The sequence below is a fragment of the Copadichromis virginalis genome, linkage group LG3, assembly GCF_057382275.1.
Source record: "Copadichromis virginalis isolate Kocher_CV1m ecotype Utaka linkage group LG3, C_Virginalis_male_GT1.1, whole genome shotgun sequence".
Taxonomy (NCBI): domain Eukaryota; kingdom Metazoa; phylum Chordata; class Actinopteri; order Cichliformes; family Cichlidae; genus Copadichromis; species Copadichromis virginalis.
In genome coordinates, this window is record NC_140620.1 from 51,098,771 (window position 1) to 51,113,097 (window position 14,327).

Here is a 14,327-nt window from a genome sequence, read left to right on the forward strand (position 1 = left end):
CACTGGGCTCATAGCAGCTGGCCTACTGCACATGCTCCCGCCCCTGGTCAGGGTTAGCATGTCGGTCTGTTCGGTGGTCCACTAGATGGCGCCAAAACTCACAGTACTCTTACAGCCACGCTAGCATGACATTGCTGGAGCAGTTTATTCGTAAAATAGACGAATGTCGACGCATGTTTTGTCCCATATGGACTTGTTTTACAGTGTACTTATTTTTTTCTTAACATTTTACTCCAGTTTTATTAATCTTTTGTGAGCAAAGCTGGGGAAACACCTGTTAATAGACACCAGGTCAATTTGGCTGAATGAAACCACAGTTAAAAAGGAAAGCCTCACTTATCACGTTAGTCTTATCATTTTGGACGCTTGCCGAATATATTACATAAATGAATCCCTAGTCATTGTCATTGTATAATGATTTGTAAAACTTTAAAAAAAAATAAAACGCTCGCTGACCGGAAGTAAGCTGCGACGTCGAACCCATACATTGCGGCAAAGCATTATGGGAAAATCTCAGCCTATTTAACTTTCAAATTAACTATTACATGTCAATAAAATAGCATTAATCATTTGGTGAACGAGTTAGATTTTAAATTATGATCGTGTTCCACTAAACATTGTGTTGCTGCTTATTTCCGTAAAACCGTCAGGCTGACTCGTATGCGGCTGAAACCCACCCCTCGCCCGGCTGTCTCCCACTCATACTTACCTGGCAGGGATGATACCATGATCACAAAGGTGGTTTATCCAGAGCGAGGCTTTGCCATTGCACAAAGGCAATTCTGACCTCTGTGAATTCCTCAAATGTGGGAATCTCAACTGCACAATTTATGGTAGCGGGGACTGCGTACGCGCTTTCCCCTATTAACATGTGAAAAAGAAAATTACACCCCTACTCTTTTTCATTCAACAAGTACATCGTTAATCGGGGTGCATACAGGTATTTGAAATCTTTGAAGAGTGCTTGGATTTCGCGTGTAGTGCTTAAAACCTCTTGAAACTGTAACCGTATTTCATTCACCACAAATAACTATCTGCTTGAATAGTTTTCTTCAGATGGAGAAATAAAATGAGTCCCGAAGTCTAAAAGCAAAATTTTGCCTTGCTCCTCAGCATGTCTGTCTGCCGAACAGTCGGATGGACAGTACAGTAGTGCAATTCATCCTGATCGGTGATTGGTCAAAAGTCTAGAGTGAGAGAAGAGGCTTGTGATTGGTGAAAAATGTGCAATGAAGAAGCCTTCTTTTATTCATTCAGTCTGTTGTCTGATTTTTCTTTATCAGGTGATGTTTTCAGCTCCTTTATCCCGCCTGACGCCTGGACTGCTGTCTGTGGTCTTCAGCATGATCACAATGTGTTATTTATGTATTTTGACTGGTTTACAATGACAGGACAGTAAGCATTATCAGTGTATATTCCAATAAAAGCATCTAGTTTTTACTCCAACATCGATGAGGATTTTCTTTTGGCTCTTTTGAACCAACAGGTTGGAAAGTGCCCTGAAATTAAGAGCAATTGAAAATCAATTCCTTTCTTTTCTTCTGTGATTATTATGTGCAAAGTCTTTTAGGTTCTTCTGACAATGTAATTGTTTTACTTTTCAACTGGTAAAATCTGAAGGATTATTCATGCCATGACACTGTCATTTACAGACAGGCAAGAAATTAAAGGCATGCCCTGAACTCCTGATCCCTACACAGAGAGACATTGTTGCACTTTGCTGCCATGTTAGGGTTCACTTGTCAAAGGTAAGAGTTGTAAAATCATTAGAAACTTGCTATGAGAGATTATGTTTGTCCTGTGACAAATAGACTGAATAGTTGATTATGAAAATGGCGTGATCATACACCATGGCTTTCACATTCACCTGATGTCAACCAAGACTATCTGGGGAAATTTGACTCACATAACAGATAATAGCTCTGTTAGTGTTTCCTAATCAATTCCAGGAAACACTGAAGTTGTTGCGGAGGCATGTGTTGTACAAATACTTCCAAAACTTGTCTTTGCCTGCTTGTACACATTGCTTCTTTGGTTCAGGTCTGTTATGTGTTTCTACATAGTTGTGTCTACATGTCTAAGACAGATTAAAGCCCAACTTGGGCATTCGTTAAGTAAATCCACAACTCACTGTTACTGTAACAGAGGACACTTTATTAAAGTGGATGAAACAGGAATACAGGAAAACAGCACTGCAGGATAGTCAATCAGTGAGCTGAACTACAAAAAGTCAAAAGTGCCTATCAGGTAGGCTGGAATCATACATGTTACCATCAACAATATCATTGTGCATGTACTGACAATAGCCAAACACGGGTAAATGTGTAGTAAATGGCAGTGCGGTAAATCTGCCTAGTATGATATTAAATACACGTACTACTTCATATATCTCAGATCGTTTGTAACGAGCCACGGAAAGCATCGTGTTGACTTGAAGGCGCGTGGATACCCTCTGTGCGTGAGTGAAGGCTGAGCAGCTGCTGTGTGCAGGTTTGGTGAAGACCATACTTCTCACCAGGCCTGCTGACGAGGTGCATGGGCATCTGGATTTACAACATGACTTGCTAATGTCGCCAACATCAGTTGTAGCCACTGAAAAGACTAGAAATGGGCGTAATACATTAGATGTCGGCTAGCGCGCGGCTAACATTTACCACAAAGAAAAAGGCTTAAATGCGCTATCGTGTAATTTCCGCTAAATCCAGAGTCGATAAATTAGCGTAAACATAAAAGAAATGCCAGTTTCCATAAAAAACAGCGGGCTTCTTCGCTGTTCCGCTGCGTGTTGTTGTTTTGGTGACGCAACTTCCGTCGAGCAGACGATTGGTCGTCTACAGTGGGAGCCGACGCTCCTATTGGCCCGAGTCTACAGTGCCTACGCTCACCGTAGACTCCGGGCCAATGAAAAGACGTAACCGTCTACAGTCAGCGTAGACTTTGCCCACATGCCTGGAGGTTGCTGTTTTAATAAGTGTTTGCTGAAAAACAACAAATACAAAGTATGGATAACACAAGGAACAAATCCACCTGAAAGGTCTGCAAAAAGGATTTGCACCTTTTCACAGGGGGCACTTTGCGTAAGCCCTAGTACATAATTTTCCAGTGTGTGTACATTACACATGCTAATTTTTTCAAATAATTGTTTTGCTATGATGATTGAAATGCACTGAGTATGATACAATATGGCAGCGTTATTATAGCCGTTATGGCGAGGTGATGTATGAAAGGCTGTGAAATTAGCTAACATTACTTAGCAGTAACAGTAATGTGACTTCACTCAAGTGAAAGCTTTAAACGTTAGCCCGATACTTAACTAGCCAACATAAGGCTTTCTGATTAAAGACTAAAAGCAAACCTATCGCCAAGTAAATAGGATACTGTTTATATTTTTGTTTATGACTGGCATTAACACGGTGCCTTTGGAAACACCTTAAGGGGCAATCATGGTAATAAGAGGGACTGATCCATATGTGCATAAAGAATTGACAGTTTTTGTGCTACCGAAGTTCCCGGCTTTCATTCAAAATCTGTTTATCGTGAGCACCTACACATTAAACAACTTAAACATTGTAATGGCTTCAAGCTCGCGCTGAGGCCTGTGTGGCACTATCAGCCACTGTGACAGTAAACAAATTTATGTTTTTGTATATCAATATTTCATACTGTAAGGCTGCCTGTTTATTTAACGGAGATGAAAAAAATACATTACAATTGTACCTAAAAATATCAAAGATGATAGATTAAATAAATAGATTTTAGGTAGATGCTTGTGCATTCTTAAAGTCTTATATGTTGAACTGAACTGAGTGTGTCATCTGTTCAAAGCCTCCCAGTCAGTGCTGTTCTCCATGCCTGTCTTACTGTACACGGTGCACAAACACTTTAAAGTTGATCATTTAGGACTTCAACAATAATATTACAGGAATGTAGTAAAACAAAAAAAACCATCTGTCTCCTACTTTTTGTGTCACGTAGGAAAGAAGCATCAATATCTGGTGAGAAGACTTATTAGTTTGGCCTTGCTGTGTATTATTTTGGTTTGATTTTGATGTTTGGTGCAGTTTTCTTGTTTTGTTTTCAACAGGAGATTTGATTTGAACACATTTGTACATCTTAATTTTTAAGTGAGATGTGCCTTTTGAGTTTTGACACTATATGCATATAAGGCAGCCTTTTCCTTTTGCAGTATTTTTGTGTGGTGTGTTTTTCTCTTTTTAGTGAAAGGGGAACAAAGGACATTTAAACTGCTTTTGAACTCTGTAAACTCGCGCTAATAAAACGGCAGACCACACCAGCTAACTCTCGTAGCTTTATTTATTCAAAAAAAGGAAACAAAACATGCAAGAGAATGCAGTTACAGTTTGCAACAGCTAAAAAGAAAACTACACTAGACATATAAATGTTTCTCATTATAACATAAATGTGACAGGATACAGCTGTGAAGTGTCAGTACAACCTTTGTGGGATTTGATGTTTTTCAGATGTTCAGCTTCCTCTCAATCACTTAAAAACACATAAAAATAAACCAGACCATCATGTAAGTGTCTTTTTGTCTCGGCTGTAATTTATTGACTTGAACAGGCTCTCTTATTGAGACCGTGTTATTTAACAAAGTGGAATTTGCATTTGTTTTAGTTTCATTTGAAGTATACACGCTTTGTATGGATTCATTTTTTTCCATAATGCTGAGGCAATATTGTAACTAGAAAGTTACAAGATAATTATAGTTCACATATCTCAATTTTCCTGACATCTGCTGCCTTTTCTTAACCCCTCTTTTTTTGTTCGTGCCCCTTTACTTAATCTAAAGGTCTTTTCTCACCCCTTTTCTTTTCCCCTTTACCAAGCCCACAGTCATCTCACACCCAGACCTTCCCCTTTCCACCACCATCAGCAGCATCTCGACCCCCGCAGCAGCCCGTGCCCAGGCCACGATGCTGGGTGGCCGGGAGGTTCTTGTACACGGCCCGGCTGTATGGAATGAAACACAGGCCCAGCTGGAGGTGTCGGGCCAGACGACAGTATGCAGCCAGCGCCAGGACTAGCAGAGGGGTGACCAAGAGGAAGCCCACCACCAGCAAAGCCACACAGCCTCCATCGGTCAGTAGGTCTGAGCAGTAGGGTGTAGTTCCATGGGGGCGCACCTGCAGACCACATGGCAAACTTTAGTGTTTTCAGTCAGTCATCATTTTAAACCTTTATTTTGCAACTTTACCCAGGATGATACATTTTTTAAGAAGGCTCCGCTCCCACATAGTCGCACACACGAAAACCTTGGCTGATCTGCCGGCCGCCATCACAATCCAGAGGATGACGTAGTGTATGCGGTATGTGTGTATGAGGTGAGGACAGACACCAGCTGGTAGTCTGAGATATAACACTCTCATTCTCTCGCACACACATAAACATATGCATGTCTGAGAAAAATTAATGGAACTAAAAAGACGTTGGTTGAAGCTACTGTGAGCTGGATTGATGCTCTATGTCAAAGTATGTGCAATAGCACAGTGGGAGTGGAAGGAAAGGTGATGGGTTCAAGATATGAATGTGGAAGAGGAGGAGAGGCGGTATGTCTGAATTATCCCTATAAGCCTGTGAAGTGAACATATGAATGCACGAGCAAAGTGCAGGCTGCAAGAAAGTAAGAATGACATGGAAAACACTAAACTCAAACCTCTGTCAACCTTTGTCTGTAGAGTTGCAAAAAGGGCAAAGCAAGGCAAGAGTTGTGCACCAGAATCCACTGGAATTTGAAATAAGGTCTTCTATATTGTTCTTTTAAATGATTAAAGTCGTGCAGTCTTAAAGCCGTATAGCTGATTTAATCTTACTTTTAAAATAAAAACAACGAACATTCTGCATAAAAATATAATATAGTGCGAGTTAACGGAGGAAGCGTTTAGAATAGGAGTCGTAGAAGATAAGACTCGGACAAGTATGCCCGTGTTTGTTTTAAAATCGTGAGAGCTCCTGAATGCCTCCAGATCTGAGGCAGGGTGTACTGGGAAAGGAATGCACTTGTTTCTTTTTTGCAAAAAGTTGTATATATTGCATGTGTGGTTGTGTTTTCTTAAATACTTGGATCCAACTTACTTTCTTTATATGTTTTTTTTCTTTGGCCCTTTTTATTTCTCCCGAATTTTCTCCTTTCTTCACCCTCCCAGATCCTGGTTAATCCTTTTCTAAGCTGGTGTCACATGAGGTCTTACTGTGAGAGAACATGAGAGAATCCTGGTCCCTCTGGTTATTAAGGAGGCCTACACAAGTGCCATTGGTATGTGTGAAAGCCTCTGATCCACCATGACTTTTTGGTTTAGTCCAGGTGATGCTTCTGCATACGATGTTAAGTGAGCAGCTTGGTTTTAGCTGTATGTGCTTTTCAAAAATATTGTTTCCTCACATGCAATTCTGTGTATTAACCGTTTATTTAGTTTTTAATATTTATGTTTTTCCAATATTATGCTTTCACAATCATATGTTAAAAAGTGTATTTTAATCCCTAAAGCAGACATTCTTTAAAGGTTTGTGCTCTAATGCCTATCCTACTCCTGGCCACTTGCCCTGTCCAGTTGTTTCTCCTCAACATCTAAAAGAATCTGAGACTTATCAGATTATAAAACCCCTCATCGATGATAAAAGCCAAAGCACTCCCTAAGCCCCAAGCACAACTATTTCAAACTTGTGGATAAAAGTTACAAGATTAGGACTTGTAGATATTTCATAAAAAGATTGATGCAATCATCTCCACTCAGCATCTCTCCTTACATACTCCGGTGGTTTCAAATGTCTGCGATGCATGATTTTTGAGAGCAAATAGCTCTATGAATTATTATGAAATGCGTCGGAGGATGCATGCAGATGTGCTAATCGAGTTTAAATTGCGCCTGAATGCCGCGGTGCAGAAGAAGAACACAAAGAGTTCACACAGTTTTCACACGTTCCCGTTCATTCGCTCCCCGTTTTCCTTTCTCTTACTGTAGAGTGACAGAGGAAGCCAAACACAACCATGACGATGGCTGGTGTCAGGATGATCCCGAACACCAGTCCAGCGAGGCACGCGTTGATTGCGGCGATCAGCACGTTCTGAGCGGTGACCAGCACCGAGCAGGCCCAGCAGTCGAGAGATCCCCGCAGCTCCAGAGGAGCCTCGCTTCCCCCGCCGCCACTCTCAGCTGCAGAATAAGGAGGAGGCACAACCACACGTGAAGGTGTTTCTCTCCCTCCACCCACAGCCGCGGTGGATGCCAGGGAGTTGGAATGGTGAAGATGCTGCTGCTGGTGGTGGTTGGTGTGGTGATGGTGGTGGTGAGGTGGCAGTTCCTCAGACAAGTCCAAGGCCTGATGGTGTGCCCCCCTCTCGAGAGTACCGGCCATACTCATAACGAACTGTGTGAAGAAAAAGAAATCGGAACTTGGTCTGGAAATCAAATGTTTCATAAAGTGTATAGAGTCATTTAACTTTTGTAAATAATGGCCTCGTGAGCATGAAATATTAAGAATAAGTTATGGCAGTTTTATATAACAAAAAATCGGGTTGATATTTAAGAGATCTTACACCAGGACGTTGCATTCTTTTTGCGCTAGGGCAGATTTTATGGGGTACGCAGCTGCGTCTGCTGCAGGATATCCTCACTTCTCTGAGGTCAGGAGACAGCGATGACCATGTTGGAGAGAGGACGTGAGAGTACCACGGCTGTGCAAGCTGCCAGAAAAAGCTTCAGTGCCGGAAAAATCCCAGCAGGAAAGACCTACTCAACCTGTCATCCTTTTATTTTTAAAAGCGTTGCCACACACTGATAGGAAGGCCATCTTTTCTTTGACTTGAATGAGTCACAGATTCATATTTATGCCGTACGGGAATGCTGTGTGGACAAAAATTGAGCACATTAGAATCTGTCCTGTGCAGGAACCAGTGGAGGACTATGCCTGTGCTGGCGGTGGTGTGATGTGTGTAATGAGTGGTTCATTGTGATGGCAAGATGGAAGTTGCGTGCACAACAGCAGCTTTTTGTACAAACAAAAACGGGTGAGGCCGTTTAATCGTGTAAAGTCAGAAAGGTCAGGTAAGATGGCCGTGTGTGCACGCTGTGCGCACTTAAAGCTCAAGTCGAACAAAAAGTAACCTTCAAAATATATCGGCTAACGTTGGACTCACTGGATCTCAGCAGGTACAGCAGATCCGGGCCTTTCGCGATGCTGTCCTGGGTGCTTTAGTGTAAATTTTTCCACGCCTGTGTCCCATTGTTATCCCAAGTGTTTTTGTAAGGTGGAAGGTCATAGAGGAAGGACTGGCAGGAAAGTGTGTATGCGCACATGCGTGTGTGTGTGAGGTGACTCATTGTGCAGCTTATGGGAAATGGGAAATACATTTAAGGACTCCGCCCATTTTACTCACTGCTCTTACTTTTCGTGGAGTAACGTGTTGTGTCGTAACTGTTTTTTCTTTCTTTTCTATTATCTGGAACAAAATAGCTGCAATAATACTTGTTTGTCTCTTATACTCATTACGTTCTGTTGAACATCACTCAATAGATGTAAACAGTGTTTTAGCTTCAGTGTAGTAACTTATATCTCAGCTGTTCAGTGTTAATATGATTTCATGGTTTGAGGTCGTACTCACGTTGTGCTGTGGGGCCCGGTGGACCTCTTGCTGTTCCTCCTCCAGATTTTTGCTGCTTTTCTCACTTCTTCTGCAGAAGACTTGTGACCAGTCTGTCAGCCACACTCGTGCACTCCCTGCACACTTTAATGAAGCTCTTTCGTTCTGCTTTTATTCCTTCAGCTGTTCTTTTCCAGTTCTCCAGAGTGAAGTTAAAACAGGCTTTGAGATCTTCTTGGAGGTTCCCCTTTGAAGCCTTATCTCTTTAGGTGAAAAATTGGTGTCCTGCAGCTTTGCTTTTGGTTTCCGTCAGATATCCTGAGATGTCAGTGGAAAAGATTGCGTCCTAAATCTTCTGTCGTCTTCTCCAATCCACCGATCAAATTGTTGCTGTGGACGAAGTGGTGCAGAGATGATGGTGGAAATAACCGAAGCTTCCAGTTGCTGTGGTCTTTGTCTTCGGTATGTCAAACTTCTGTCTCTGCCCTCCTCTTTTTACCCCCCATCTGATTGAGTCCAGAATGCTGTATCTCCCCTCCTCCTGCACTCCCTGCATCCATCCCACTTTCTCCCCACCCATCAAACTTATCAAACCCCCCCCTGCTTTTCTCCTGCAACTCCTCTCACTGCACACATTCCACCTCTCTTATCCAGGACATGCTACACCCCTTCACCCTCTCCCTGTTGCAATGGGGGCTGGGTGTTGTGTGTTAGGGGTCAGAATGAGGCGGCTGACCTGATAAGTTGAGGTGCAGGAAAGCAGAAAAAAGGGGGGGAAGGGCAGTAGAGGCAGACTTGGTTTGTCTTAAAGGTGGAGGTACCACAGAGCCGAGCACATTCTTTTTATCATGTTTATTTGTATTACAGAGTCCAAAAACTGCTTTAGAAAATGTTAACCAGTGATTTAAACGTACAGGATGATAAACTCAGCTGGAGTTGATAAGAGGCAGATGATGCCATCTGACACTTAGAGTTTCATACACAGCTCTCTTAAGGTGTCAACGCAGCATTTCAGTCAGGTTGACTTTGATGTGGCTGCTGCAGTGCCCAGTCTGGGCCAAGCTTTAGCTGTCAGACAGATGGTCTCACGTTGACTCTAGAATACTTTATATACAGAGGAGTTCATGGTTGACTCAGTGACTGTGAGATGCCCAGGTCCTGTGGATGCAAAACAAGCCCCCATCATCACCCCTCCACCTCCGTGCTTGACAGTTGGTGTGAGGCGTTTGTGCTGAAATGCTGACTTTCAATCCTTTTAAAAGGAGTTTTTGGTTACGTTGTTATTATAAATCATGAAGGTGTGATTTGGACCTCTGTGGGTCTTAGAGGTAGTCTGTGACACCAGTGTGAGTCCACGATAGCGCCCTCTTTGTGCTACATGCACAGAGAATCACTACGTTTAGTGAGAGCTGATCTAGATCTAGATTTAGCTTGACCATGTGTGTGTGTGTCTGTGTTTATATGTCTTTGTGGGGATCAAAAATTGGAAGTTTACTACACTTGTGGGGACCAACAGCCCTTATGGGGACCAAACTCTCGGTCCCGGAAAGTTTGAAGGCATTTTTGAGACTCAAAATGTGGTTTTAGTGTCAGGGATACAATTAGGTTATGGTTAGGTTTGGTCTGAGGGTTAGGATTAGGGTTAGGGAGTCATTGTTGATGGTTAGGGTAAGCGGCTAGTCAATTAGATGTCCCCACAAAGATATAAAAACATATGTGTGTGTCGTTTTTAGTGCAGTAATGTTTAATACATGTTTTTTGTTGCGTAGTTCATGCCCCTGTTACTTAAATATACTGACTACACTGATCCGCTACATTTTACATGGTGCAGTGTTACAACATAGTTCAGTTTTCTCTGTAAAATAAAAACAAATACCGAAGTTGCATTTATGTTTAGTAGGTCTTCATAGAAATGAGTTTTAGATTAGCTAAAAAGATTTTTAAGTAGAGGAAACACTGATTTGACCTGCGCCGTCCGCTTAAAACACATTGTCTTTAAATACTGCGTCACGTTGTTGCTCTTAACACATCCTGTTGTCAGGGCTCGACAAAGCTGTCTGCAGCTTTGAAGACCTGATCAATATCCAGCAATAGTTCTGTCTATGCTGTTGGGTTCAAATCAGCCAGGTACCTGATAAAGTATAAAATTAAAGAATTTAAGCACTAATAGATTTAATATAAATATAGATGGTTCGTGGGGTTTTTTTGTGTAATCAGTTTGAAGTCACATGTATAGCTTTTGTCCTTAGATAACAGAAATAATAGCTAAAGATTATTAAAAAGTAAAATTACACACTTATATTATGACAAATGTTTTTTCTAAATGCTAAAAACACCCTCTATGGTATAAAACTCCCGTGCGCAGTGACAGAACGTTGGCAGGTCACCATGTCCTCGGGTTAAGCTAGAGGCCATGGGGCCAGCAGGAGGACAGGCTGAAGGAAATCCTGCTTGAAAACACACAGGAAGACCACCTCCGTCTGTCTATCTGTCCACCCCGCTGCAGTCAGGTGGCGATAAGAGAGCCAACGCTCTCGTCTCAGCCAAGAAAAAAATACTTCAGCTATGCAATCACTACCAAGCGGCGTAATCAGGACGATCAAACTTTGATGTTTGTTTACGCTGCTCTTACTGAGCATGAGAGCAAAGGCTGTGAAGTAACTATTTCATCTGTAATGTCGAGATCATACAAAAAACAACCAAGATCTGAAGTAGTGACATTTCTACTGTACCATAAAGGCTTATACGTTTCTGCTACATTAAGCAGAAAGGTCACCTCTAGTTCTACATACCACGTATAGCTGTCCCATTGATGTCTTCAGATTTATTGGGTAACTGGGGATAATAAAGAGGCCAAAGAAGGGCTTTAAGTAAATAAACAGTGCAAGCTCAAAGCAGAGGAAAAGGGCTGGAAAATCAGGATCAGACAACACTAATTATTTTGCTTATGCTCTGATCTTTTATCATTTCACTGATTACAGCCTTTGTGGGTCTCTTGGGATGTTGCCGTCTTACCTCACTGCTTTCTATTAGTGTAATCTCCCATTCTTCATGTTTCTTGCAACATCTTACATCTGTTTATTATCGGACTGCTGCTACTGCTGCTCATCACACTAAACCTGAGGTGTGACTTTGACCAGAATAAATCACCATCTGAACAGATAGATTCTTATAAACCACGTAGCTTATGCGTCTTACCAGGACTTGTCTGACTAGAAGTTACTTGAAGCATTGATATACTACCTTTTTGCACTAGTGCTCATTGGTGGCTGTGGTGGTGTAAACAAAGAGCAATCTAAAGCAAACTTGAATGCGTTCTCTGTGTGACTTGTTGTCGTATAATCTGTGAGGAAAACCTGGCAGGTCTGTTATTGCTTTGTGCTGTTTCCTGCTCTGCTATCTCTTAGGTTTTTCTGCTTGTGCAATCTCCTTCCTTAGTTTATCCTGGGTTCTGATGTCCAACTGGAAACTTTTAGATTACTCTAGCCGTATTTTTTCACACGCTTGTCTAACAATAGCAAGCCCGAGGTGAGGACGTGAATAACAAAGCTGCGCCAAACATATGTCACAGCCAAAGGATATGACTGTTTTTAAATGGTTTGAAGGAGGGTTGTGACATATTTTAGAGCGGTGAGGTGGCTGAATGTGTGCTATAAATAAGAAGAGAGGCGCAAGAAGATGGTTAGCGCAGACGGATCATCAGAGAGGTTCAAGCTGTTGTATTCAGAGGTGCAGCTAATGAATACTTTGAAACAAGCTGGACACAGCTAACACAAAAAAGTGTGTCTTGCTCCTCCATGTGTGCGCTCACATTAATGAAGGCTTTGACAGGATTTATGTGGCGATTGATTTTTCGGCAAATTGTGTCACAGAGAGCTCTGTGTTTCAAATCAAATATAGAAAAGGTAATATATTTTTATTTTATTTTTTTTGAGGTAATAAATATGTTTCAGTGGATTTTTTGACCAGTGTTGATACAAAGTAGCAAACCTAAAAGCCTGGCGATACATGATGAGTATCATGACAGTGGCCCAATTTTCCAAACTGTGTTAGCTGCAGGTCCAGCAGTGTAGAACCGACTAACTAGGATCTATAAGATATACTTTAATGCATCAACAACACATTCCCAAGTTTGTGCTGCTATAACTTCACTGCGCAGCTTCCTTCAGTGGTATTATTGAGAAACATTTGCATTCGAGCACTCGATTATTATAAGAATTAACAACAAGTGGTGCTTAGAGTGGAATAAATAAATAAATACAGTTCAAAAACAATTAATGGAAGACTTGGAAAACAACTGAGATCTCAGTGGGGTAAAAAAAAATCATGCTGAATATCTGTTCTGATATGGACCGAATAATGAGTTAGGTGTCAGGTTTCGGAAAGCAGGAACCAAACATAGGACCTTCTGAGTTGGCGACAGTGATATCACATAGTTTGATGGAAATGGCTTGTCATGTCTTTTATCTTGTCTTCCTTCTCTCACCCCAACCGGTCGCAGCAGATGGCCCCGCCCCTCCCTGAGCCTGGTTCTGCCGGAGGTTTCTTCCTGTTAAAAGGGAGTTTTTCCTTCCCACTGTTGCCAGAGTGCTTGCTCATAGGGGGTCATATGATTTTTTTGTCCATGTATGTGTTATTGTAGGGTCTACCTTACAATATAAAGCACCTTGAGGCGACTGTTGTTGTGACTTGTTGCTGTATAAATAAAATTAACTTGCATTGAATTGAACTGAAATGTAAATGATCAAGCTACAGAAGGCTGAATTTAAAGACACCCAACAATCTCTGTCAGGTCAGTTCATTCTGCAGAAATTTCATCACAGCAACTCAAAATAATACTCAGTAGTTTGAATGTAATGCATCCTCCAGGAACTGCCTGCATGCTCTTGTCACATGAGCCCAGATATTGTCGTGCACTAGGAGAAACCCAGGACCCACTGCACCAGCATAGGGTCTGACCAATCTCTCCAAGGATTTCATCCTGATACCTAATGGCAGTCAGGGAGCTGTTGCCCCCGTTGCCCAGCCTGTAAAGGTCTGTGACATGCCTCTCCAGATCATCACTCACCCACCACACAACTGGTCATGCTGAACGATGTTACAGGCAGCATAATGTTTCCCATGGGTTCTCCAGACCCTTTCACGTCTGTCACATGTGCTCATGGTAAAAATGCTCTCATCTCTGAAATACACAGAGCTCCAGTGGTGGACCTGCCAATTCTGGTATTCTCTGGAATATGTGACAGTGAGCACAGGCCCCACTAATTCAATTCAATTCAATTCAATTTTATTTATATAGCAACAAGTCACAACAACAGTCGCCTCAAGGCACTTTATATTGTACAGTAGATCGTACAATAATAGATACAGAGAAAAACCCAACAATCATATGACCCCCTATGAGCAGCAGTTTGGCGACAGTGGGAAGAAAAAACTCCCTTTTAACAGGAAGAAACCTCCAGCAGAACCAGGCTCAGGGAGCGGCGGGGCCATCTGCTGCGACTGGTTGGGGTGAGAGAAGGAAGACAGGATAAAAGACATGCTGTGGAAGAGAGACAGAGGTTAATAACAGATATGATTCAATGCAGAGAGGTCTGTTAATACATAGTGAGTGAGAAAGGTGACTGGAAAGGAAAAACTCAATGCATCATGGGAATCCTCCAGCAGCCTACGTCTATTGCAGCATAACTAAGGGAGGATCCAGGGTCACCTGGTCCAGCCCTAACTA

General features: G+C 42.0%; 1 protein-coding gene, 1 long non-coding RNA gene and 1 other non-coding gene across 4 annotated transcripts; 2 read left to right on the forward strand and 1 right to left on the reverse strand.

The window, feature by feature from the left end:
* The first annotated feature begins 701 nt into the window (after positions 1-701).
* On the forward strand, positions 702-864 carry LOC146715173 (U1 spliceosomal RNA). The gene has a single exon (XR_014919432.1). It is a non-coding gene; the product is annotated as a U1 spliceosomal RNA (small nuclear RNA).
* A 2,044-nt stretch (positions 865-2,908) lies between these two features.
* On the forward strand, positions 2,909-7,040 carry LOC146715174 (uncharacterized). Of its 2 annotated transcripts, none has more exons than XR_014918920.1 (5): positions 2,909-3,034; positions 4,848-5,100; positions 5,220-5,342; positions 6,165-6,274; positions 6,981-7,040. It is a non-coding gene; the product is annotated as an uncharacterized LOC146715174 (long non-coding RNA). The 2 variants fall into 2 exon arrangements; XR_014918921.1 differs by having other exon boundaries at positions 3,019-3,077.
* On the reverse strand, positions 4,297-8,679 carry tmem88b (transmembrane protein 88 b). The gene is made up of 3 exons (XM_085451598.1): positions 8,621-8,679; positions 6,976-7,386; positions 4,297-5,144 (listed from the first exon to the last, which is right to left on the reverse strand). The coding sequence occupies exons 2-3, from the start codon at positions 7,378-7,380 to the stop codon at positions 4,860-4,862; spliced, it is 690 nt and encodes a 229-aa protein (XP_085307724.1). The 5' UTR covers positions 7,381-7,386; positions 8,621-8,679; the 3' UTR covers positions 4,297-4,859.
* Positions 8,680-14,327: the final 5,648 nt, after the last annotated feature.

Bases quoted from the DNA above. Each gene is read 5' to 3' on its own strand.
- tmem88b (XM_085451598.1), bottom strand. From the start codon at position 7,380: ATGAGTATGGCCGGTACTCTCGAGAGGGGGGCACACCATCAGGCCTTG. The intron at 5,145-6,975 runs GTAAGAGAAAGG...TGTGGTCTGCAG, and splicing joins GCTTCCTCTGTCACTCTACA to GTGCGCCCCCATGGAACTAC.